General features: G+C 38.4%; 1 protein-coding gene across 1 annotated transcript; it reads left to right on the forward strand.

Moving 5' to 3' along the window:
• The first annotated feature begins 631 nt into the window (after positions 1 to 631).
• Positions 632 to 24,644, forward strand: RRAGC (Ras related GTP binding C). The gene is made up of 7 exons (XM_004467114.4): positions 632 to 994; positions 2,672 to 2,875; positions 5,055 to 5,254; positions 7,978 to 8,092; positions 9,369 to 9,511; positions 13,820 to 13,968; positions 22,080 to 24,644. Exons 1-7 carry the CDS (start codon positions 758 to 760, stop codon positions 22,229 to 22,231), a joined length of 1,200 nt encoding a protein of 399 aa, XP_004467171.1. The 5' UTR covers positions 632 to 757; the 3' UTR covers positions 22,232 to 24,644.
• Positions 24,645 to 26,622: the final 1,978 nt, after the last annotated feature.

Raw genomic sequence — 26,622 nt, forward strand, 5'->3', positions numbered from 1 at the left:
AGTCCGGCTTGCTCCTCCACACTTTTGCATATCCCAACCATATCCATTCATCTAGACTTACTGAGACGCTACCTCCTCCTTAAAGACTTTCTCTTCCTCCTACCTCCCGAGCTGACCTGTACCGGTGACCTTACCACCGCCTATTTCGAACCGAGGCTACTTACGCAGAGGTCCCATCTCTTATTAATCTGCGAGCAACTTGAGGGCAGGGAAGGTCCAAGTCGGTTCCAGTTTTGTGCCCCTTGGTACCCAGGAAATCGAAAGCATCAGTGAATGTTGCACGAGTGCAATCAATTCTTCCCCCAAATGCCCAGAGTCTGCCCCATTAGGGTGATTCCCGGTGCCCCGTAGAAGGCAGATGAGCGGTGAGGGGCGAGGCACGGGGCGAGGCACGAGGCCAGTCAGGACCGAAGTGCGGGTTAGGGCAGAGGGCAGAGGGCCGGGAGGCCGGGCAAGAAGCGCGGCCCGGCGAGGCCACTCTCCTCGTGACTTCTCCCCTCCCCCTCCGCGGATTCGAGTCAGGTGATTCTGAGCACGTGATGGGGCACCACCTACCCTGCTGCTCCCGAGTGGCAGCTCGGGCGGCCAATGAGGAGCTGGGCCTCGTCTTGGAGCCTATGAGAGCGGGGCTCTAGGGGGCGGGCCGGACGGTGGTGGCGGCTGCCCGGGGAGGCGGCGGCGGTGGACTTGGGGAGGCGGCGGCCTGGCTTGGCCTAGCCTGGCCTGTCAGGGCGCGGGCGGCGGCGGCTCCACCACCATGTCCCTGCAGTACGGGACGGAGGAGGCGCCCCTTCCTGGGAGTTACGGCGCGGCGGATTCGTTTCCTAAGGACTTCGGCTACGGCGTGGAGGAGGAGGAAGAGGAGGCGGCAGCCGCGGGCGGCGGGGTTGGGGCGGGGGCTGGAGGAGGGTGTGGACCCGGGGGCGCTGACAGCTCCAAGCCGCGGATCCTGCTCATGGGGCTCCGGCGCAGCGGCAAGTCCTCCATCCAGAAGGTGAGTGGGGCCGCGCCGGGGCGCTCCTGCCGCCCTCCCCGTCCCCGGGGGCCCAGGTAGCCGCTTTGCCAGGGCCCCCGAGGACGGCGGCGGCCAGGGGATTGCCTCGAGGTCTGTCCACCACACTTTCTTTTCTACTTTGGGGAGAGCAGAACCAGAGGCGCGGCTGGGAGCGAGGATCCCGACCTCTGAGTACACGCCCAAGTCAGCTGAGGCCAAGTGGGTCCCTGAAGGCGAAACTGACTGGAGGGAGGCAGGTGCCCCAGGCACCGCCCAAGACCTCCTCCCGGGACTCAGCCCCTTGTGTCATTTACAAAACTTTCCAGTTCTGACTTGGAGAAATTCATGGACTCCTTCCTCTGCCCCGTTTCTGTTTGTTCCTCTCACTTAAGGTGCCCTGAGTTGACAGAGTCTCGGCCGAGCCCCAGGGAGCAACGCCCGAAAGAGCTGTGACTAAGTCACTGGCCATATTCATACTTGGTCTCCCAATAGCTGGAAGGAGACTCTACTGTAACTTTACTGGGAATTGGGTACTGTAATTCCCCCTATTTTAGTACTTGTGCCTGGTGAATATAACTATTGGAGCTATTCCTTCTGTGTGTTTAAAAAAATCTGAGACTTTGAGAGTATTTTGCAGACTTAATGTCAGTCTGTTTGTTTTCTCTTTGGGTCTATAAAGACGAATGGAGAGCCATACACATTTTAGGAAAGAGAAATAGAGGCAAGGGTGACTTCCTCCATAAGCCATCCTCTCTCCACATCTAGGGAGCCAGTAATAAAACTGATGTCAGACACTCGGTCTTTTGCTCTTTCCACTCTCTTACCAAGGTACATACAAAATAAATCTGTGTGATATCTTGTAGATAATGTTTTTAAGAAGTAGCCCTCTTCCGTTTTGGGTTATTTATGTCTTATTTATCTTGCTTTTCATTTCTACAGTAAAATTTGGATACTTTTTCATCGTAAATTTTTAGCAAAGTGGTTTTAATTTTTCTTGTTACTAAACCTTGGGGGAGTAACTATCCGCTTATGTTTTCCCTAGAAAGCATAACAGCAAGAGGTAAATTAGATTGATGTTAGTATTGGGTGAATTGTGATTGGGATTGCCTTTCTTTCTTTCTCTTGGAAGGTTTTCCACTTGCAACTCCCATAGCCTTCCTTTCTCCCCTCTTCCCCCAACACTTTCTACCTGGTGTTAGAATAATTGTCCTTGTTTTATTTCTTTTGCAAGGTTGTAAACTCAGTGAGGGCAGGGTACAGGTTAGTTTCATTTTTCATTATTCCTCAGAGCTTGAGGTAGGTATTTCAGTGTTTCTTGAATGAATAAAACTTCTCAAACTTTAGCTCTACAGCTTTCATAATCTTAAGCAGATTTTGACAGAATTAATACACTTTAACAGGAAAAAAACAATGGATGTGAGATACTGCTACTACTAGTACTGAATATGTTGCAGATAAAGTAGACAAGTTTCAGCTCTAAAATGGATTTAATGTAATAATTTGGTTTCTTCTTTCTGGTCAGAATTGAAAGGATAGTGAGTGCCATTGGGTATGCTATTATTGAGTTTTATCTCTTAAAATGTTTGTTGTAGGATCATATTCTACAAATTATATCAATTGGATAGGATTTTGAACTTTACTAAAGTTTAATAAAGTCAAAATTTTGTCTTTTCACAGGTGGTGTTTCATAAAATGTCACCCAACGAGACCCTCTTTTTGGAAAGTACCAACAAGATTTATAAAGATGACATTTCCAATAGCTCCTTTGTGAATTTCCAGATATGGGATTTTCCTGGTCAAATGGACTTTTTCGACCCAACTTTTGACTATGAGATGATCTTCAGGGGAACAGGAGCATTGATATATGTCATTGATGCACAGGTAGTTGGGAATAATAATGTTTTCTTCCCAGGCGGCAAAATCTATAGAAACAAAGGAAAATATTGATCTTCTTTGTTTCTTGAAGGTTATCTTCACCAGTAGATTTTCCTAACAGTGTAAGAGATGTATTATAGAAGTGCTTTTGGGGCAGGCATTCCATTGTGCAGATACAAAATATCAGATGATTAGGAGTTGTAGTATACATCTTAGAGTCGTAGTTAATGAGCAGCACACATTGGTTTCCCCCTTTTATTAGCAAATGGTAGATATTGTTCAGGCCCATCAGTGCCCATAATCTATAGAGAAATTTGAGAACTAAGTCAGTGAAAATTAAAGTGAATAGTTTCCTTAATTGCCCAAAGTGAGTCTGGCCCAATAAGCATTTATTGAAAGCCTATCAAATGGCAGGCACCCAGAGAAATGGAATGTGGTTCCTGTCCTGAAGAAGCTTACTTTTTATAAGCTTTAAACATTAGTTAAGAATTCTTTGTGAGTGACCTGCTCTGTAATAGGTACTTTCATATATGTGATCTAATTTAACTTAATCTTTATAATACTGTGAGGTAAACCCAGTTTTACAGATGAGTAAACTGGGATCACAAGTTTAAGCAATTTGTGCAAAGTCACACATGTAGTAAATGGCAGAACTGGGATTGCTTTGAAAAAGTTCTGGGGCGCCGATATGGCGCAGTGGTTGAGCACTGGCTTCCCACATATGAGGTCCCTGGTCCCCAGCCAATATCTTGAAAAAGTTTTATTGTAAAGAAATGTGTTTCTTTTTCTTTTATATTACCGGTATTAAAATGTTTAAAAACTGTATTCAGCTTTTATTAAAGATACTTTCCATAAACAATCATGGCATTTCCGGCAGAACTTGGGCAGACAGTTGTTAAACTATGTAACAACTTTCAAACTCCCTTCAGTGGACTACCAAAATCAGAAAGCCAGTATAAAACCCAATGAAGTCTTCATTTGATGCTCTGAACAGGGGAAGTTTAGAGTGAGGGTTGACATTTCACACTTAGCATGTTGTTTAACAACTTTCACAAGCTGACCCTGGCATTCAGGAAATGAAATGAAAATAGAATTATCCGCAATCTAAAAAAGGAATCGCTACTCCTTTAAAGGATGCCATTTCTGTGGCATCACTGGAAAGTCCAGATAGCCTGACATTCTGGTAACCAGTTTTTCGGGGGGTCAGGCCCCAAAAGGTCTCTGGGTTTAAGGGAGTCAAGTGTATGCTGAAGGCAGAGAGAAGAGGCCATGAGGACATAAAAATGAATTTTAGTTTTTCACACTGCAGGGCATCTGTGCCAAGGTGAATGATGTTTATCAATGTCAGGGAGTCCCTTCTGGGAATAGGGAGGAAGTCTCAAAAAACTAGAGTGGAAAAGGTGTTTTCTCCCATATCAATCCAGCTTCAGAGAAATTCTGTTAGTTACATTTGCCCCTTCCCCCCAAAAACAACAGTGAAGTGTTCTGTGTGCTAACAGCATAGTTTTAAAAAAAAGAAGTAAAACAAAATTTCACATTTTTATAAAACATGATAAATAATATTTCAAACCACCAGAAGTACACAGTTATCAAAAATGCACACACTGTACTTGACATCTCCAGCACCTTCGGTTTTCTGTGTCTGGTCTGTTTTGGCATCACTGTTTTCTGCAGGGTTTTTCCTGTCCTTGCCAGCATCAGCTTTCCCTTTTTCCCCTTTGAGTACCCTCTCTGCTTTCTTTGCAGGGGCCTTTTTAGACTTGGGTTTGTTTTGGCTTTGGAGGAGCAGGTTTAGCAGATAACCTTGCAGATTTTCTTTGTGGCTTGGCTTTTCTTCTTTAATGTCCCCTTCAGCCTTTTTCTTGGGCATGGTGGCGGCAGCGGGATGTGGGCGCTGAACATGGGGATCCAGTGGTACATGGGCCTTGGTTGGTCCAGGGGTTGTTCTCGCCTTTTCTTCACACTGCTCAGTATTAAAAATTATAAGCATTAACTTGGTAATTGAATTTTTTATTTTGAGAAATTGAAGAGCTATTTAGTGAGGTAAGTAATGCATTTGAATATTTGAGTACTTATGAATAACGATGTTTTCTGTGGTTGGGGAAAGAAGTGATTTGAAGTTTACATACCTTGTTATTTCATTTTTGTAAGATTTCTTTTTAAAATATTTTATTCTGACTTATAGGATGACTATATGGAGGCTTTAACAAGACTTCACATTACTGTATCTAAAGCCTACAAAGTTAACCCAGACATGAATTTTGAGGTTTTTATTCACAAAGTTGATGGTCTGTCTGATGATCACAAGATAGAAACACAGAGGGACATTCATCAAAGGGCCAATGATGACCTTGCAGATGCTGGACTAGAAAAACTCCATCTTAGGTAATAACATGTGTTTGCTATGAGAGCCCTGAAAAATGTATTCCTGTCTCTGTCAGTACAAACACTGTAACTCTTTCCCTAATCTGTAGTGTTTTTGATCTCTTCTTTGTTGAATTGAAAACTACTTTGGGGAGCCTCATGTTACTGAGAAGTTACTTGTCTCCTCTTGACTTTATCGTAGAGGTTGAAGCCATTTGAAGTATTTCCATTAGTGCTTTAAAAAATTCCTCTCAAGAGACTGGAATCAGGCTGTTTCCTCATGACACAAATATGCTTTGGGATTCTCCCTTCTGGCTTTTATGATTTTTTCTTGCCTCAGTACAAGGACTCTCTGCAACATTTGTTGTAGAACTCTAGGTTGAGTCTTGACAGTATCTCAATAGGAAGAACCTTTTAGAGGGCTACACTTTCAAGTCTGCACTGGCTCTAAAGTATCTTATTTATAATTTGATACACTTTTATCTTTTTATGAATCTCTAAAGTTTGGGTTAAATGAGTTTATTCTATAAATTTCCTTAGGCTGCTATTAAGTTTAAAGAACTGCTGGTTTATAATTAAAGATCTTTAAGAAATTAAAGAACAATTAGATAAGATTGATGGTTTGTGTATTTGAATTCTAAAAGTGAGGAATATTTTTCTACATCTTATTGTTACTATTTTTATTATCGTTATTTTTTGGTATAGGTAAAAATAGGTATTAAAAATGTACCCAAGAGGGAATGGATGTGGCTCAAGTGGTTGAGTGCCTGCCTCCCACATGAGGGGTCTCAGGTTCAGTTCCTGGTGCCTCCTGAAAAAACAAGCAAAACAAACAAAAAAAACCAATTCAGGGATCCCGATGTGGCTTAGTGGTTGAGCGCCAGCTTCCCACATACAAGGTCCTGGGTTCAATCTCTGGCCCTTGGGACATCAAAAAAAAAAAAAGTACCTAAGAAGATACTCTTGATGATATAAACATTTTACAAGGGAAGCAGGGAAGAGGTTCAAGCATAGTTACTTCCCAGTCCCTGTCACAGTGACTTCCCTATAGGTTCAAACCAACCCCCATTCCTACCCCTGATATCCCCTAGAACCTAAGGCTCCAAGATCTTGCAATTAGTGCTTGTACCATTACTGACTGTGAAACCATGTGGACAAGTCTCATTGACGGTTAGTTTCCTGGGATTAATTTTTTAAATTACAGTAGCAATTCATACTTGGAAAAAAAACAAACAAAAAAGAAAATCCAGCAATGTTTGTAAGAGAAAGTGAAAATGCCTCCCCATAAAATTCTGCAATCCTTTTTTTGGAAATCTACTATTCTCAATTTTTACCTGAATTTTAAGCCATGATTATGTTCCTTAGTGCCATGGAGAATCCTTCTGAACCTCTTTACCTTGTATGTGCCGTTCCAGGGAATCCCACCCCGAAGGTACATACCATCCCTTTTTTCAATTCCCTACAGGGCCCTTGACCTTGTTAATAACATCAAGAATTTTGCATCAAGGTTTTGTGTAGTAGTAGGCTTATCAAAGATGTTCATTTGATTTCTAGTTTCTAGATGCTTACCTTAACTTAAATGTCCTATGTACCCTAAAGTCTTGCAGGTTCTCCTCATCTCCCAACTACCTCCATTCCTCATAGACACTGCAGGTCCTTTTCACTTTGCTAACCCTTTTTGCCTTAAGAAAACACTTTAGAATAGTTCTTTTTCCTGGTTCCTGTGGGGTTCATCTTGGCCTCAACTTCTCCATTCCAGCATTCCGTCATCTAGAGTAGAGCCCCATCTTGCTTGGAGCTAGGTTTTTAAATCAGCTTCTTGAAAGAATCTTAAAAATTTTTTAGTAAGTGTGGTATACTTAGTTCTGTATCTTTGATTTTGTAATATATATAAAATGTGTTATGGATGTAACTATGTAAAATACACTGATAGTGAAACAAAAGGATTGTTTATACTATTTAAATTCTTAAAGTGTCTCAAATATGTATTTGTTAAATCTGCATATTGTACTTCACTACTACGGTAGTTCCCTCTAACTTAATATGTTTTTTACATGAAATCTAAGCATCAGTCATATTCCTTTGTTCAGTCAATAAATATTTTAGTGAGCACTGGTCCCAGCAGTGACTTACAACTCTGAGCAAGACAAAGTCTTTGCCCTCATGGAGCTTATATTCTGATGAGGGAGATGGAACCAAAGCATTTGTAAATAAATACATAGCTTAGTTTTAAGAACTTTATGTTATGAAGAAAACTAAATTAAGGGAAAGGGGTAGGAAACAATGAGTAGGAGGTAGTATTGTAGATGGGGTGGTCAAGAAAAAACTTTCTGAGAGCTAATGTTTTAGTAGAAGCCTATATTACATTCTTAATTAAATAATTGTCTTATCTCCAATGAGCTTTTTCTTGATTTTTATCTTTGGCCTCTGTTCAGTTCTGTGCCTGAGAAATCAACCTTTTGGGATCAGATTGCAAAGATTTAGGTGAATATTCAAGTTTCTGTATCTGAAAATGCTTTATTGAGGACTACCTCAGTTGCCTTCTTTGTAAATACAGTAAAGGGATGGATAGCCACAAGCCAGTTGTGGAACTGCATTTGTCATCTTGAGCAGTAGGGATGGGGGAACAAGATAAAGAAGATTTATTTGAACTTACTGAAATTAAATGTGAACTTAAAATTTTATTTATTACAATGTCATTGAATTCAAGGTGTTTTTAAATTAAACTGTGTTGTGTTTTTCAGCTTTTATTTGACCAGTATCTATGACCATTCAATATTTGAAGCGTTTAGTAAGGTGGTGCAGAAACTCATTCCACAACTGCCGACCTTAGAAAACCTATTAAATATCTTTATATCAGTAAGTGAGCTATTTAATTCTTTTTAGTTCCTGATTCCATTTTCAGTGAATGTATTTGTGTTGTCAGATATTCAAAAATGGATCAGAATTATTTTTTGAATTCTTCTCTTAGGACTCACCCGTCATTGTCTTGAATGAAATGAACTAATGAAAAAATTTTCATGCTTTTTTTCTTTATCCCAAAATTAATGAACTTTATTTCAACTAAAAAAATTGTAAAATAGACAAAAGGCAGCTTAATATATGGAAGCATATATTAAGAAAATCCTATATGCAGGCATATTTACAAACTTACCTTATTTAATCCTAAAAACAGATTCAGTTGTTTCTCCAGTGTTAGAGAAATGAATAAATGAGCAAAGACTAGTTAAATGACATGACCAAGATCTCTGTGTTAATGAAAAAAATGAAAAAAAAAAAGCTTGGTCATGTTCACATCTCATAAAACTAAATCCCATATTCTTTTTTTTACCTTTAACATTGTTATAGTACTTTCTTTGTCTTTGCTACAAAAAGATTACAGTATTACTGTTATGGTTTTTTATATAAATTGTATTTTTCCCATGCATCATATGCTTTGCTAATTAAAAAATATGTGTATGATATGTTTCCCGAAAGAAGAGTAGTAACGGGAAAAAGCTTTGGGAATTTGACTCAGTCTTTTCCTTTTATTGCTAAGTGTAATCTTAGGATCATGTTTTACATTGTGTTTTGAAGATTCAGTGTGATAAACGAGGAGATCCCTCCAATTTAACATTCAGCCTTACATTTTCCAAAAATTACTTTGAAAGTGTTCAACAAGTGGTGATCCCCAAATTGATTTTTTTGGGGTTTGGTTTTGGTAGATGTCAAATTGAAACTCATTTATGTTTTGCTAATTGCCACATAAAACCTTTCTATTTGCAAGGCCACTCAAATCAGAGATTGATTATTTTTAACAAGAAAGAATTATTGAAAATGTAAGAATGGCTTGCTTTTTGGAAAAAAACTCTTGTTAGTTTTTTGGTGTCTGTTAGAAAATAAGTCATTTAAGTAGAGAGAAGGAAATAAATACAAACTTGACTGGTGCAATTATGTCAGTCAATCAGAGAAGAGAAGTAATTCCACTTCTTTGGATGTTAGAAATGTCTCTCAACCAAGTGCTGTTTGTTTTTTGGTATCGAGTTGCATAGTTAAAAATGACTTTGGATGTTATTCAGTAATTCAAGATCTTTGATAAGTTACACATTTTGATTCTTGAAAAGAACTGAACATTTCCCCAATTTTTTTCCCCAAGAATTCAGGTATTGAAAAAGCTTTTCTTTTTGATGTTGTCAGCAAAATCTACATTGCAACAGACAGTTCTCCTGTGGATATGCAATCTTATGAACTTTGCTGTGACATGATTGATGTTGTAATTGATGTGTCTTGTATATATGGGTAAGTTATACATATTTTCTGTAAGAGTTCAGACAGGTGGAAAACTTAACCAACTGAATATGTTGGGGAGATTAATTTCTGAGGCCTCTGGCAAGTGCAGTATGAATTGTAATTATTCTGACCAGAGTGTTTCAATTTGACGCATGATTTTTCCTTAAGTGGGCTGCTCAGAGAAGGATGGATGAAAGCATTAGGAAAAATGTGACTCGTGCTATACTTATTTATCATGAAAGTTCCTCTCTTCATTTTTTAGGGGGTTTGCACTGTGGCTTCTTATTACTGGGACTTAGCTATTTATAAAAACTAGAATAATTTATTTAAAATGGTCTGAATAACAGTAAATGCTGGTTCCTAATTTAACCTTCAGACTGTGGAATAAAAGATCCTTAAACTTTAAGGGAATAAAGAAATGAGTCAATCAGAATTTTGTATATCAGAAGGTCTTGCACATTCACTTAAAAATTTGACAAGACATACATCTAAGGTTCCAAAATAAATTTATGTAAATTCTCCAATCTTTATACAGAAATTTATAAAAGCCAGCATACTAGTGATTTTGTAGAAAAGCCCACAGGATCAGTTAAAATTGTGGAGAATTACTGGCATTTCAAATGTCATTGTCCTTTGTATCCTCTGATAGCCCTGATTCCCATAATTCATTAGTATCAGAATCCCCAAGGCACTTTCTGACACTGACATCACCTTTGCTTTAATACCTGTATCTTCTGTTATACTTCTCTTCTCTGCTCCACTAATTCTAAATTCCTCTGTCCTCTCTCTAGCCCTGCTTTAGTCTCTTTGTTTAAATTGTTAGCATCTTTCTCCAGCTGTCTTTGAGTAGGAGAATACTATATGTCTTAGTTTTTTATTTGTCTGTTGCTGTGTCCTATTTCTTTTTTACTTTTGTTGATTATGTTCCCCTTTAAGTCTTTCCATAATAAAAAGGAGATGTTGTGTATTTATTATTCTGTAAAGTTTCATGTTCTACATTGCTAATTAAAAAAAAATGGACAAGTAGAACACTTATTTGCTTTTTCTTTAAAACAAGTAAAAATTGCACATAGAGTTTGTAAGCTGTTTTCTGATAAAGGTCTAAAATTTGTATTCCTAAGGTACATTATACATACATTATACATTATTAAAAAAATGTCTGTTATTGCACTATTAACAATTTATGACAGCAACTTGGTGTGCTTTATTATAGTTTAATTTGCTTCTTACTTGACCCTAGATTTATGGTTTTTTTTGAGGGTGACTACATGTAATTCCAACAGTTATAGTTTAATAAATGAAAGAGCTTTCCGATCCTATAAGGATCTCTTTGCAAGCATCAGGGTTCCATATAGAATCTTCACTAGACCCTGTTTCTTTTAGTTTTTTTACTTAACTCCTTTTTCACGTAGAGCAGTTTTCATATTTTAGATCCTTCTTGTTTGCAGACTATATCAGTACAGATTAGTATGAGGGAATATTTGAAGCCTCTACTGTATTCCTTGCACTCTAGGGAAACAAAATGAAAGTATGAGTGCATGAAATACTGCAGCATCACAGAAAAGAGAAAGTTATCTTGTTGACACTTTTTGTCCCATGATATTTGTGCAAGCTTTTTTTTTTTTTAAGATTTATTTTATTTATCTCTCCCCATCTTGTCATTTGCTCTCCTGTGTCTGTTCATTGTGTTTGTTTCTTTTAGGAGGCACCAGGAACTGAACTTGGGACCACTGATGTAGGAGGAAGGCGGCTAATCGCTTAAGCCACCTCCATTCCCTGCCTTGTTGTGTCTTTAGTTTTTCCTTTTGTGTCTCTTATTGCTTCATCTTGTCCCATCAGCTCACCGTGCCTGCCTGTGGTGCCAGCTTGCTGTCCTGCTCGTCCTCTTTAGGAGGCACCAGGAACCTCTGCTCCCTGCTTTTTGTTGTCTCTCATTATGTTTTTTTTCTTGTGTCTCTTATTGTGTCACCTTGTCATGCCTGCCCATCATGCCAGCCTACTGTCTTCTTTAGGAGGCACCGGAAACTGAACCATGGGCCTCCCATGTGGTAGACAGGAACCCAGTTGCTTGAGCCACATCTGCTTCCCATGTGCAAGCTTTTAACTTTACAGTTTCAATACTTTCCAAGTTGTTTACCCTCTCATTATTTTCTTATGCCCCATTATGCCCTGCTGGCAGCCATTAGGGTAAGCTGCCACTAAGTAAGTATGGTTCCTTTTGGGCATGACTTTCTTGCTTTTGCCTGGGCATATTTTGCCTGAGATTTAGACAAGCATATTTTCCTAATAGTTATAAAAACTATTAAAACAACTAAATGTAGAAAGCAAATACTGTGCTCTAAAGACTCTTACTGAGCAAGCTTTTTAAGGTCATTGTATATTTTCATTCTTAATTTTATTAATCACAGCCAAATTGAATCAGTCTAAATTCCAGGCTCTGGTTAGAATGCTGCTTGCTTTCTTCTTTCTCTTGTTAGTGTCATATGCTGGTTTGACATTAGAAGCTTTACAGCTTCTCACAGCTGCTGACTGTAGGTATTATTGGCTTAAGAAATCATGCCTAGGTTGTTTTGTATTGGAACCTGTTGTTAGAGTTAGCATCTCTTATCACTTCCATGCAGCACAGAATTGGGTGGGGGGGAGGATTTTTTAGTGCAACTGATGATAAGAACACCTTGGTCTTTTTTTTTTTTTTCCACATTGCTCTTATAACCTCCTCTTCTCCAATCAGAAGGAAGTAGTTTTCTTTTATACTCTTAAAGAATGTGGCACCTTCTTCCTTACCATCCAGGCTTCCCAAATCAATTGTATTTATATTAGCTAAGAAAGATAGATAATGAAAACTGCAGGGATTTGAGTTTAAAATTGAAACCCTGAGTTTGAGTCCTGACTTTATCAGAGAGAGATATCTTGAGAGATCACTTTACTTCTAATGAATTTTTAAACTTCTACATTTATTAAAATGAACATACAGTCCTCTTATTTATATTCATTTAATTTATACTTTGACTTGTTCCACGATGAAAGTGTTAAATGGGGCTATAGTAATAATTCCTCTCTCTCAGGATTATGAAGATCAAATTAATGTGAGAAAGTCAACTATAAGGTTTAGAATAGTTTAAAAAGAGCCCCTCGGGAAGCTCATGTATCTTAAGTGATTGAGCTTCTTCCTACCATATGGGAGGTCCTGGGTTTGGTTCCTCTTCCTCCTAAAGAAGACGAGCAAGACAGCAAGCTGATACGATGGGCTGGTGCATTGAGCTGATGCAACGAGATGATGCAACAAGAGACACAAGGAAAACATAACGAGGAACAACAAAGCGGGGAACGGAGGTGGCTCAAGTGATTGGGCACCTCCCTCCCACATAGGAGGTCCCAGGTTTCTGTTCCTGGTGCCTCCTAAAAAAGAAACCAGCACACAACAAACAGACACAGCAAATGCAAACAATAAGGGGGAGTGGTGGGGAGAAAGAAATAAAGTAAATTTTAAAAACACATAAATGGCCTCTCCCCTGTTGATTACAAAAACAAAATAAACCAGATATAGAAAAATAAAAATAGGAGAAAAAAGCCATTGTTTCTCTACAAAGGCAGCAACTCTTGGCATTTTTAAGTATATTTCTTTCGTTTACTTATTTTTAAAGTCAAATACTTTTTAAAAGAAGGCAATTTTGACAGCTCTTAAATCCTAGCAGTATTTAAACAACCTTTAGACTTAACTAGAGAGTATTTCAGAAATGATTTTCAGATCCCATGTCTCTTAAAAGTTGTTTATTTCAGTATAGTTCCTGCTGTTCTCTAGATGATACTGTTTTTCTGTAGTCTAAGAATTTTCCTGCTTTTTCAAGGAAGCAAAAAAACTCTGAGAGAGGGTGTGATTAATCTGGTATATAGAATATGTCTTGAAGGAGCTCACTTTTAGGTGGTAGCAGGGCCCTTTGATTTGAGGGCAGTAAATAGAGACACCTCAGGTTGGCCAACAGAATGCAATCTGAGTCGGTAAGTAGCTCCAAAATGTTGAAAATGTCATTTCCCTGGTTAAAATCTACTTACGTCTTTACTTTTTTCTCCAAATGCCTGATTATCTGTATAGTAAAGGATGTATATGTAGTTTTAAAAATTTTCCATATGAATACCTGAAATTCAGTCTTTGGGAACCCTGTACCTAAATAACTTATGTTTCAGTATATTTAAACCAGTATTTATTCTTAAATGCCATTTTGGAAATTGGTGGAAAGACTTGTCATGAGGAAAATTAAATGTGACAAGACACCAAGTTGGGATACTTATAATGAAGAATTACTTTCTTTTAAATAGGTTAAAGGAAGATGGGAGTGGAAGTGCTTATGACAAAGAATCTATGGCAATTATCAAGCTGAATAATACAACTGTCCTTTATTTAAAGGAAGTGACTAAATTTTTGGCACTGGTCTGCATTCTTAGGGAAGAAAGCTTTGAACGAAAAGGTAATGGCATTTTAAAAAGCTGTTTTTATGTAAATTTATTTGTCCTAGTTTCTTAGATCCTTGAACACAACAGAAAATATCTCAGTGTTAGACAAGTAGTTACCATTAGAGAAAGATCAGCTTGAACTACTTTTTCCCCTTCCCTTCCTTGTATAGTTCAGATGTTCTTCCTTCTTTTGAATTTTCTTTTTTTTAAAAAATCTGGCCTGTTTTACTTCAGATCCTTTCATTACCAATTTAACTGATCACAGTTAGACTTCCATCTGAACCAGTCTACTGATACTCTTTGAGAGGTTACCAGGTTACCTTGCCACATTCAGTGGCTTTTTCTCATTCTGCAGCCTCTGTAGTCTTATAGGCAGGTCACCCGGTGAGTCCTTCCTTTATTGAAGCTTTCTTCTCTCTTTGCTTCCCTAAAAGTTGAATTCTTTGGAGTTTTGTTTGTTTCTCTGATCACTTCTCCTCTTTCATCTTTCTTTCTCTTTCTTAGTCTTGAGTTTTCTTCAGAGCCAAGTCTTTTTGCACAGTTCTTTGCTTATTCTCCTGGTCAGTTCATCCAGTCCAAGGCTTCAGTTAATCATCACTTTGTAACTGTTAGAAAAATTCACATCTCCAGTCTGAATGTTCTAGGTCCATGTTTGGAGTTATTATATCTTCTTTTTGATATTTTCTTGTTTCTTGTCCATGGTGTCAAAAACTGGTGATTATTTCCCCCTCCATTTCATGACCCTCTTGGCTAGCACGTCTGTCACTAGTTAACCATTTTTCTAACATTCAAATTGAGATGTCTTTAAGTCAGGTAATTGTTTAGTGTTATTATGGAAGGGGTCCTGGGAGATTGTTTCAGAGATGATTCAGTGCTCTCTTTTTCCCATGTTGTTTACATTGAATTTTCATCAAATCTCATTTGTTCCTTGGAACTGTTTCTTGGATTTTCATTCCATTTCCCTTGTCAATAATTCCAATCCAGGTCTGCATCCCTCCAGGCCTATAGTGCTGTAACAATCTTTTTCTTGATATTACTCATGCATTCAACAAATATATATTGAGGGCCTAGAATGTATCTTATATTCCAAAGACAGACTAATTTTTAGAAAAGTACTTTTATCATGTTATTTCACTACTCAAGGATCTATACTACCTTTCTGTTTTTACTGCCACAAGCCCCAGCTTTTTTGCCTTTTTTTTTTGAGTAGTTAAAACTAGTACTTTTATTTTTAAACTTCTAATTTTGAAATACATTCAAACTTACAGGATAGCTACAAAAATAATCTAAACCTCATACAGAGAACTCCAACATATCCCTACCCTTCTTCCCCCATATACCTAGATCCACCAGTATTAACTTTTTGCCACATTTGCTGTTTCCCTGCGCTCCCCTTCCCCCCTTCCTCTCTGCTTTCCTCTCTTTAATTTTAAAAAAAAATTTGGCCTTCCCCTCTCCTTCCCTAGCACACCATTCAGTGGGATTAATCACCTTCACAATATGTTGATGCCCTCACCACCTTCCATTACTAAAACTTTCCCATCTCCCCGAATAGAAATCCTACACCAATTACATGTTAACTTCTCATACTCCTGCCCCCCCCACCCCTGCCAACCTGTACTTTAAGTTCTGTCTCAGTGAACTTGCATATTCTATATTACTTTGTATTTGCTGTGGGACTTAAATTTAATAGCCTAAATCTGTGACAATCTCATTTGCTTTGATAACAACTTAACTCTAATAATATATACCAACTATGTTCCTGTGCCACTTTGTCCCCCCACCTTTATGCAGTTCTTGTCACAAACTACATGTTTATATAGTGGGAGTCCGAAACCACTGATTATCATTACAGTTTATGCATTTACCTTTTAGATATATAGGAATTACAAACCAGAAATACAGTAGCACTGATACATTTCCTTGCTGTTCCCTTACTGGAGATCTTTCTTCATGTGACTTCTATCTGTTGCCTATTGTTCTCTTCTTTCAACCTGCAGAACTCTCTTTAGCGTCTCTTGTAGGGCTGGTCTGGTGGTGATAAACTTCCTTTATTTTTTAAAATCTGGGAATGTCTTAATCTGTCCCTCATTTTTTAAAGAAAATGTTGCCAGACATAGAATTCTTGGGTGGCAGTTTTTTGCTTTCAGCACTTTAAATATGTTATCCTACTGCCTTTTTGTCTCTATGGCTTCTGATGAGAAATCAGCACTTAATCTTATTTAAGCTCCCTTGTATGTTACGTACTGATCTTTTGTGGCTTCCAGGATTCTCTATCTTTGGCATTCAACCGTCTGATTATAATATATTATGATGTGGCATATCATAGCATATTATAATCAGACTGTTTAGAATTTAAGTTTCTTAGGTTTAAGAAACTTAAGACTTAAGAGTTTAAGTGTTTTAGATGTATGTATTTATGTCTTCTGTTATATTTTGGAAAAATTCAGCCATCATATTCTTGAATATTCTCTCTGACCCCTTCTGTCTTTCTTGTCCTCCTGGGAACTCCCACAATGCTTAGGTTGTTACTCTTGATAGTGTTCCACATGTTCCTCAGGCTTTGTTCACTTTTTTTTTTTTTAAGATTTATGTTATTTCTCCACCCCCTTGCTACCTGCACCTGCTGTGTCTGTTCGTCCTCCTTGTTTCTTTAGGAGGCACTGGAAACCAAACCCGGGACCTCCAATGTGGAAGGAAAGAGCCCAATTGCCCAGGCCACCTCTGTTCACTTTCTATTCTTTCTTTTTTCTCTTCTTCAGACTGGATGATTTCAGTCATCTCATCTTCAAGTCCAGTGATTCTTTTCTTCTGCTAGCTCCAATCTACTGTTGAACCTCTCTTGGGCATTTTTATTTCTGTTGCTGTGGTCTTCAGCTCGGTTCCTTTCATAATTCTATCTCCTTATTGATAGTCTCCCTTGTGTTCATCTCGCATTTTCCTGATTTCCTTAGTTCTTCATCCATGTTTCCTTTTAGCTCTTTGAAGATATTAAGGACCATTATTTAAAAGTCTTTGTTATGTCTCAGGTCTGATCCTCCTCATTCATGGTTTTTAATGCTTTGCTCTTCTTCTTTGTCTGGGCTGTCACTTCCTGTTTCGTCTTTTTTGTAATCTCTTGTTGAAACCTGGGCATTTTGACATTTTAATTTGTTATTGCTGAAATTTAGACTCTTCGGCATCTGTTTCTTAAGGCTATATCCAGCTAGTGTTACAACAGAACTTTCCTTGAATGTCAGGAGTTAAAAAAGAGGATGAAAAAAAGAAAACACCTTTCCCAGTCTTTTCAGATTGACCATGCAATTGCTTTCTTTCAGGGCTTATCTGTACAATGGGTTGCATGAGAATAGTTCCATGCCAAAGCAAAGGGGCCTACCTGATCCTTTCTCCTCATAAATCTTGCCTGGGGCATGTACATGTGGCCCTAAGAATTCCCTGGCTTTCATGGTTACAAATGTCCCCTCTTCCCTAGGAAACAGTTTCCTCAAGGTCTTGGGCCCTGCTTTGAATGTCCTATAGACAGCAGCCCCTTGCCTCAGGCAGCACAACTTGACTGCTCTTTCTGAGCTGCCTTCTGCATGCAGGGCCAGTTGTTGGATAATGAATCCTTTAGACCACCACGACACAGATTGGGCCAGACATAATGTTCCCAGCAAGTGCAGAAGGGCCACTCTGGTCCCTTTGGAACCGGGGCCAGGGATTTGCACTGGGAGCTGGGGCAGAGAGCTGGTGAGAGGATGGGAGAGGGGCCAGACAGGGTGTCATAATATGTAGCTGTAGTTCATTCATTTTCTCTGCCACATTTTATGCTTTTTTTTTTACTATACCACAGTTTTTCTTCTTACTGATGGACACTTATTTTTACATTACAAGTAATTCTGCAACAGATATTCATGAACAAACTTGTCTTTGGACATGTGGAGGATTTCTCTAGTTGTATGTATTTAGGAGTGAAATTTTTGGTTGCAGGACAGACATCTTAAACTTTATTAGACATTAGCAAATTGCTCTTCAAATGGCTTTACCATTTTTCACCCTTAGGAGCATTGTGTGAGAGTTCTTATTACTCCATATCCTTCATAATGCTTTATATTGTCATACTGTTTATCTTATAGGTGGGAAGTGGTATCTCATTTGATTTTAATTTTTACCTCATAAATTACTAGTTAGGGCAAGCATCTTTTCATGGTTGTTCAGGCTTCTTCTTTGGTAATTTACCTGTTCATATTCTTAGAAGTTTTTAATTTTTTTCCATTTTAATCTTTTTTATTTTTTTGGCTTTTGATTATATAAATTTTCAGATGTACACAAAAATAAACCAGCACAATGAATCTCCATGTACTTGCCTCACAGCTTTCAACAGTCATCAACATAATGTTTGGTCTTATTTCATGTATACTGGTTCCCCTCATTAGATTGTTATTTTTAACCTTTTGTTATGGAAGCTTTCAAATATATTTTAAAAAGTAGAGAAAATAGTTTGTGCCCATTACCTAGATTCAATAATTATCAAAGTTATAGCCAATCTTATTTTAACTCTGTCTTTCCCTACTTGATTATTTTGAAGCAAATCCCTGACATCAAGTAATTTTGTCTATATAGATTAAAGTAGGTAACTATAAAAGACAGTGCTCTTCAAATAGGGGAAAAAAAAAAGCAATATAACCATTAATGAATATAAAAAGTTGACAGCGACTTATTATCATCACATATATTTGATCAGTGTTCACATTTCCCTGATAATCAATTCTAGTTTACAGTTTGCCCAGAAAATAATTTTAATGTAGTTGAATTTCTCAAAAAAAAATGTTACTTTTTAATTTTTTCACCTGGGTCTTAAGAACCACCTCAATCTGTCTCTAACCTGCTTTTTCAGACTTGATTTCCAGCATTTCCTATCAAAAATCCTCTGAAATTCCTCTCTCCAGTCAGGCCAGTTTTGTTTTTTTTTCCTTACCCTTTCCTGTCTTTCACCTATACTGTGTTCTCATTGCCAACTCCCTGCTGTTACCTTTAATTTCTCTCCTCTTTTCTGCCTAATCAAATCTTGCCCATACCCCCAAAGTTCTGCCTCATCTATGATATATTGTCTACTTTTGCCTGGCACTTGGCCCTCCCTTCTTTGTACTTCTGTTCCTATTTATAGCCAATTTTGCACTAGGTTGTTTCTGATTTGTTTCTCGTGTGTGGTGGTCTTAGTTTCCAGCTAGCATTTCCTTGAAAGCAAAGACCATACCTGCTGCTTCTTTTGACACATTGTACCTTCCACAGTGCTGTTCAATAAGTATTTAATGACATTTATCATATCAAGTATAAATTATTGAAAGATCACATCATGTTCACACAGGCCATACCGTGTATTTTAGTATTTCGCTTCTACCTGAATTGACTGATTTGAAAACTTAGATGTCTGATATGTTAATTTGGCATGGTGATGGTCATATTGCACATTTGCTGTCTGGCAGGATGCTGTGATGGTGGAGATAACCATATCCAATATCAAGCATTGTCTATCAGGCTGAGTTAGGTTTGGTACAAACCCATTAACAGTGACATAAACAAGATGAAAGTTGGTTTCTCACATCAAAAAAGTGTAGAGGCTTTCTGGGGCAACTAAGGCAGTGCCTAAGTAGCCTCTAGGACACGGCTGTTTCTCTTTCTGCTCTCCCATTCTTAGCATGGGCTTCTATTCTTAAGGTCACCTAATGGTACAGAATAGCTCCTGGAGCTCAGTCATCTTATTCATATTCTGGGCATTAAGAAGGAACATGGGTTGGGAAAAGAGTTCACACTCTCCCTTTTAGGAAGACTTCACAGCAGTCCCACAACTAGACATAGCCAGTATTAATCATATGGCTATGTCTAGCTGCAACACAGTTTGGGAAATATAATTTGGTTTGAGTACCACTGTGCTTATCCAAATTTGGGGTTTTCTATCTAAGGAAATAGAAGAAAAATGGTGGACAGCTAGTAATTTCTGTCACAAAATAGAACGCTTTGTTCAACCAAAAGTTTTTGTGTAAGTCCAGTTCATGAAAAAGATAAGAGGCAACTGCCTTGCCTAAAGAAGGGGTAAAGGCTGCCCGAAGCTCTGCCTGATGGGCCTCTCTGGAAACCTCCCAGACCCTGGAGCTCTCCTGAGCCCAGTTGGCCAAACTATGCTCTAGCTGTTTCCTCTAGTTCTCTGGTTGCCCTGAATACTTGCAAAAGGACAAAGCTGCTAGATACTTGAGAAAGTATTTTACTTGACTTTAGATTTCATTATAAATTGTTTCTAGCAAATTTACCTTCCTAATTGCTTTACTTAGATTACTTGCTGAAGTTAATCAATATTTACTTAATGGAGCCAGAGTGCAATGAAAGGTTTTGAAATTCCTAAGCACTAAAATGACAATAACACTACGTCTCAATTCAGAATAAAAACAATATTAATTTGTAAAATAAGTGCAAGGAAGTCTGACACATTCCTCTCCCCCTCCACTTTGATACTTATTTTGCTGCGTTTTTTTTTTTTAGGAGAGATAACCTTTGGGGGGTTTTGAGCACTGCACTGAACATAAAACTACAGACAAGGTGTGATTCTGACCAGATTGGTGATAAGTGGCAGGGAAGAGAAATATTATTGGTGATAATAAAGCAGAAAATAAATAAAACATGTCTTTGTGAATAGTTGAAGGTAAATTTCCTATTCTCTTTATATGGAAATTTCAGTAGTTCGTGGTTTTTTTTGAGTGTGTGACTTTAGAACTACATCCGATATTCAGGGCTAGGGAGCGGAGAGCAGTCATCTGGCCATTTGACAGAGATTCTGTTTAGAAAACTAGGGACTTAGATTCCCATTGTAGCACAAAGATTTGAGCTAGTAGGAACAATTCTAATTTTATTTTGAATATTTAGGACTGGAATCTAGAGTTTGCTTTATTGATTTTCAGCGTGGGATGAACAAAGATTTGGGACCTGCTTTTGGGGAGTAGGGGTGTATGTATATGTGTGTATTGGTGGTACAGTGTGGGGAAAGAGAAAAACCTCTTTGCTTTTTCACTAAAAGATTATATAATTATAATCTTATATATATACATATACATATATATATATATATGTATATATAATGTTAAATTGACTTTTTCAGCTCCTTTCCGTAGTTAAATCCTCTTGTAGCCTGACCCAGAGCTGACCACTTGGTAGGCTTGGTCAACACTTGTTTATTTACTTGTTCTTCACCTATTAAATATGCTTATACCATGATTCAGAAAACAGAGTAGAAGAAAGCATGGTTTTCCTTTCCAGAATTGAATCCCTTCAGCACTCTTCCTCTACAGTAGAAAGCTAATTTTTTATAACTTCTGTATCTAAGTTACTGTTAGGGAATGATTTAACAGGGAAGAACGTGGCTGTTTAATTTTAGTGACTCACTTTTGAAGTTCTTCTCTATAGTAGGTTAATGCTGGTCTTTTTTCTTCTTAAATTTTTGTTTATCTTATCTATCTTCCACCCTCGTTGTTTGAGCTTGCTGTCTGCTCTCTGTGTCCATTCGCTATGTATTCTTCTGTGTCTGCTTGTCTTTGCTTTAGATGGACTGGGAACTGATCCAGGGACTTGCCGGAGTGGGGGACAGGCTTTCAGTTGCTCCACCTCAGCTCCCTAGTCTGCTGCATCTCTTAATTGTCTCTCCTCTGTGTCTCTTTTTGTTGTGTCACCTTACTGCTCCATCCCTCTATGCAGGCCAGCACTCCTCTGTGGGCCAGCTCTTTGCACGGGGCAGCTTGCCTTTACCAGGAGGCCCCGGGAATCAAACCCTGGACCTCCCATATCGTAGAGGGGAGGGGGCTCAATTGCTTGAGCCACCTCCGCTTCCCCCTGCTGGTCTTTGCTGTCATTTGTTTTTGTTTTTTCATAATTACAATAGTAATACATGTTTCCTCCTCATTATCCCTGCCATACCAACCCCTTCTCCCCCTCCAGAGTTTAATATTAACAATTTGGATATATGCTTCATTATAGAGAATTCCTCAGTTGTGCTTGTTTTTAAATAGACATTCAATTTTTTTTTTCTGTCACCAAATGTTTCCATGTAGATAATTTCACAGTTGACACTCAGGAGGCCTAATCTTTTTCTCTATTGCAGGTTTAATAGACTACAATTTCCACTGTTTCCGAAAAGCTATTCATGAGGTTTTTGAGGTTGGTGTGACTTCTCACAGGAGCTGTGGTCACCAGACCAGTGTCCCCAGCCTGAAAGCATTGGCACACAATGGCACACCACGAAATGCTGTTTAGCCTGAACCCCAAGCTGGCATGGCTCTGTGCCAGCTTGTTCTTCACTCCAGGGTCAGATGCCATGTGCTACAGGACATGGGAGCTGCCGTTTGTGGGAATCTGGTGCCTGTGCCACTGGAGATAAGGGGAAGAGTTTCTCATTTGGATGAAAACCCCTTCAACTGGTGGTATACAACTGAAGCTACTATTTCTTTTTTTAAAAACGGCAAAAAAATTCTAGAGACCACAGAACTCAAATGTGTCTTTCCCCTCTTGAGTTTTACTTTAATAGTTGGGATATTTTGGGCCTGGAGATAACACCAATTATATATCCTTGCCAGGGAATGTTTCTGTCAATTACTGGTTGAAAAATAAGAGGAAAAAAACCCCGAATTTTTATATGCTTCACTTAGGTTTTCATTTGAGTAGTCTCTAAAAATCCTGCCTTGCTTAAGTTCTAACACTGCCTCTCAGATTTCAACTTTGGACATCGCACACCTAAAGACCTTTTAAATGCATTTGCTTGCTAACTCAGAAGATGCATAGTCTGACGGCAGAAAAGGACGTTCCTGTATTTGTTACTGAAGAAATAAGAGAAAATGTTATGCTGCATCAGCTGGAGAGCAAGGCTCAACAGTGGCTATATTAGTTCCTTTGGAAGATCGAGGGCAAAACTTTTAAACAAAAAATGTTTGCACCTGTATTCTGGGGTACCAGATGACTGGATTCTTGCATTGGCTAATTGATCATGATAATATAGCAAAGGTAATTTAAAAAATGTTTTCCCCACAGTCTCCTTCTGGGGGAGAAACTTACTATGTCACTGAACTATTTAGCTTCTTTAATCTTGATATCATCTGCTGAATATCTTTTTATTCTAAGCTGTCTAGATTCCTTAAGAATTGCTATTTTGTTGACCCTAAGGCACTGGTTGACTGTCCACTGGGAGTTGGAGAGCACATGGTGCCACAACATGTGTTGTTCTACATACATGTCTCCAGTATTCTGACACCAAGTGTCAACTGTGGTACTTTCTTTGCCTAGGATATTAATTCTTAATTGTTTATTTCTGTTGATAGTTGATATTCTTTCCGTTGATTTACATTTATACATTTTTACTCCACATGCCCAGTATATATTCCAAAGCCACTGGACCACTTGAGTACATAAGTGCCACTGTTTTAAGAAATATGTATATTCAGGTCTGTAAACCTAACAGTGTGACTTGGAGTGCTTCCTGCAGATGATTCTGACTGTTGAGTATTTACATGGACCATGATGATATCCAAAAGAAAAATGCTTTTATATTTATAGATTATTTCATTGAACTATATAAATGGGTATCAATAAATGTATTTACTCCAAAATCAGTTTTTCTACTTGCCTAGAGGTATAGGAGGGTGGGGTGATGGAGCATTGGGTTGCCCCACCCTATCATTTTCTCATTGGTTTCCCTTTCTTTTGCTTCCTCAAGTGGCTGATATTCCTTATATTTCAGGACTTCAAGTTTGGTCCTGATGCAGGATTTCATGGCCTGATATCCAGGCATCTCCCTTGGCCTTTTCTGCTTAATGTTGCAAGTCTAGCTAGGCCTAGGTGAAAATGTTTCTTGTTGTGGTGTTTCAAATCAACAAATTTCACTCATGGGAAGAATATCCAGGGCCTGGCATAATTGATGCATTATATCCAAGCTAAGAAGGGGTAAGCAGAGGAGTTAAGTAGAAAACCATATTAAAAATTATACCAAATCCAGCTTGTTGTTTCTTCCAGTTCCTGAGTTACTCAGTGATCCTTAAGTTTCAGTTAAATCAGTATTTATCTATATAAATGCTTATATAATTAGGTTGGCTCTAAACTAATTGGAGAAAAGTATATATTAAACTTTAGTAAAGTAACTAAACACTCCCCTTTTTTTCCCCAAGGATTCCAAAGGAACATAGTCTCCAAAGGGGCTGGGCAGCAGTTGAGTATAGCTGGAGTGTATCTCTGTTAATAGTAGCTTCCCTGTGCTGCTTCTAGAGTTAGGAGACTCTGGATGTAGAGAGCATCCAGGAGGGGACATAAAGGGATAGCATCTACTACCAATTATTTAGGTGGTTTATATGTATTACCTCATGTAATCTTCACAACTCCTGGTGAGGTAGGTACTATATTCTTACTTTATAGACAGGGAAACTGAAGCACAGAGAAACTGAATTACAAAGTGGTGGAGTTGGAATGCATGCAATCTGATTACAGAACCTACGTCCTTAAACTGCCACACAGCCTTGCTTCCTAGTAGGGAGGGAGGTTTGCTCATTGAGAGTCCTGCAGAAAAAGAATTCTGTTGTTAAATTTTGGAAACATGCATTCTGTAGTCTCTTGGAGATTTACTATGTACAATCAAATATTAAAGGTACTGTGAAGACCTGCAATAAAGAAACCTTGGCTTATATCCTATGTTCCTAAGTTTATTTTTACCCTTTAAGAAGTACTCAGTGCAATAAATACACTACAAGACACTTTACTGAAATGTTTTCAGAGGGATTGGAAGAATGATTTTTAACTACTATTTTCCAAGTGTCTTAATATGACCAGTAAGCTGGTTATAAAATAGAGTGAAGCTGAGAACAATTTTACAATTGAGTTTAGTAGCTTATGCTGTTCCTTTAACCTGGAATCTCCTTTCCTTTGTCTTTAGAAATTTTATTAATACTTTCTCTACTAAGCTCAGTTTAAATGCCATATCCTCCACAATTCCCTTCTCTCCCCACCACCCTTTGTGGGTGGGCTTGTTCTCTGCTCCTGTTTCATGGTGGGATAGTCCAATACCTGTCTTTGTAGACAGTGATGGGATAGGTGTATTTTGCTACTCTGTAGCATTTCCTTAATATTTCATATGTTGAGGAAAAGCTCTTGCTCATTTAAACTGCCTCTCATCCCAGCTTTTGTGAAGGCAAGGGTTGCCTTTCTGGTCTGGTTTTTTTGCTATTATTTCCTAGTGTTTAATCTCTAGATGGCAGTGTTGTATTATTTAAACCCAGCTTCTAGCTTTTTGGCTCCTGCCATTTGTTCTGTTCTAAAAGCTAAATTGCCCGAGTGCATATCAAATTTGGAGCTCAAAAAAAATTCCTGAAGTTATTTCCCCTGAGATGATATTCAGGAGTAGCACTGATTTGAGACATATTGGAAGTGGAGCAATTTGCTATTTCACTTTTTGTGTGTGTTAGTTTTTTTAATGAGCGATTGGATAAGACAAAGGTCGTAACATCATTTGCTTCATGAATTACTGGGCTACACAAAGGGGCCTTAAGAAGACTGCTCTATCAGCATTCCTGTGGTAGGCAGATCTACTTGCTCCTGAAGATGAAGATGCTGTTTGCTCTTTAAGACTCCCATCAAAGGCAGTGCCACTTAATTTGAATTATTAATAAATATCTGTTCTCATCACTTTCCTTTGCCTCAAATGAGGTTTGTAGTAATTATTTCAACCTTGGGGTTAAGACCTAAAATATTGTGAAGGAAAAGGCTGCAGCACATTATCCTTCTGTGGGTCCTTATTTTTCTTTCCTACTAGAGCTTTATCATTTCTCTACATCCCCAGTTGTAAAGACTTTGTTTTGCAAAGACAGGTTTTTTTTTTTTGAGGTCCTGGGTCTGGGGATTAAACCGACCTTGTGTGCAGGAAGCTCAGCCACTGAGCCACATCGGCTCCCTGTTGGCTCCCTTGTCTGTTTGTTGTTTTGCTCACTGTGTTTTGCTTGTTTTTGCTTGTTGTTTGCTTGTTTTTTTTTTTAGGAGGACTGGGAACTGAACCTAGGACCTCCCATGTCGGAGGTGGGTGTTGGGTGCTCAAGTGCTTGAGCCATATCTGCTCCCAAAGACAAACTTTAATGTAAAAATAACTAATGTGTCAGTGTGTCTTCAGAACTGTTCATAATTGAGAAAATTGCACAGGCCAGGTAAAATGAGGAACTGAATGAAGGAAACTACTTCTGTCTCTCCATTCCCCCCACAGAGTGCCTGCTATTATGGATGTGTTGCCCTCAGGGTGCTGCAATTTCCACTTTGAGATTCTTAACACTTTAAAAAGCATCTTTGGAGCTAGAGTGATCAAAAAGCAGCACATGGGAGGTGATAAACTTCGTTTAATATGACATAACCTGCAGAACAGACAGAAGCGTAGGCTATAAAAATGGAATATTAATTTTCTACAACGTTTTTTTTTTTTGTTTTTTTAAAGGTGTTGGTACACATGCTTTTCTAAATTACAAATCTTTCTTCTTCTCTTTCCACGTTTCCTCCTCTGTCTCTATTCAAATTGGCATGCAAACATCATGTTCCAGGTAATGAGTCAGCTGAGAAGGGAATGTTAATATGTTGAGCAGACTGGGTCTATCTTATTCTGAAAAGCATTGCTGGAACTCTGTACT

This window comes from Dasypus novemcinctus, chromosome 9 (genome assembly GCF_030445035.2).
Source record: "Dasypus novemcinctus isolate mDasNov1 chromosome 9, mDasNov1.1.hap2, whole genome shotgun sequence".
Classification (NCBI taxonomy): domain Eukaryota; kingdom Metazoa; phylum Chordata; class Mammalia; order Cingulata; family Dasypodidae; genus Dasypus; species Dasypus novemcinctus.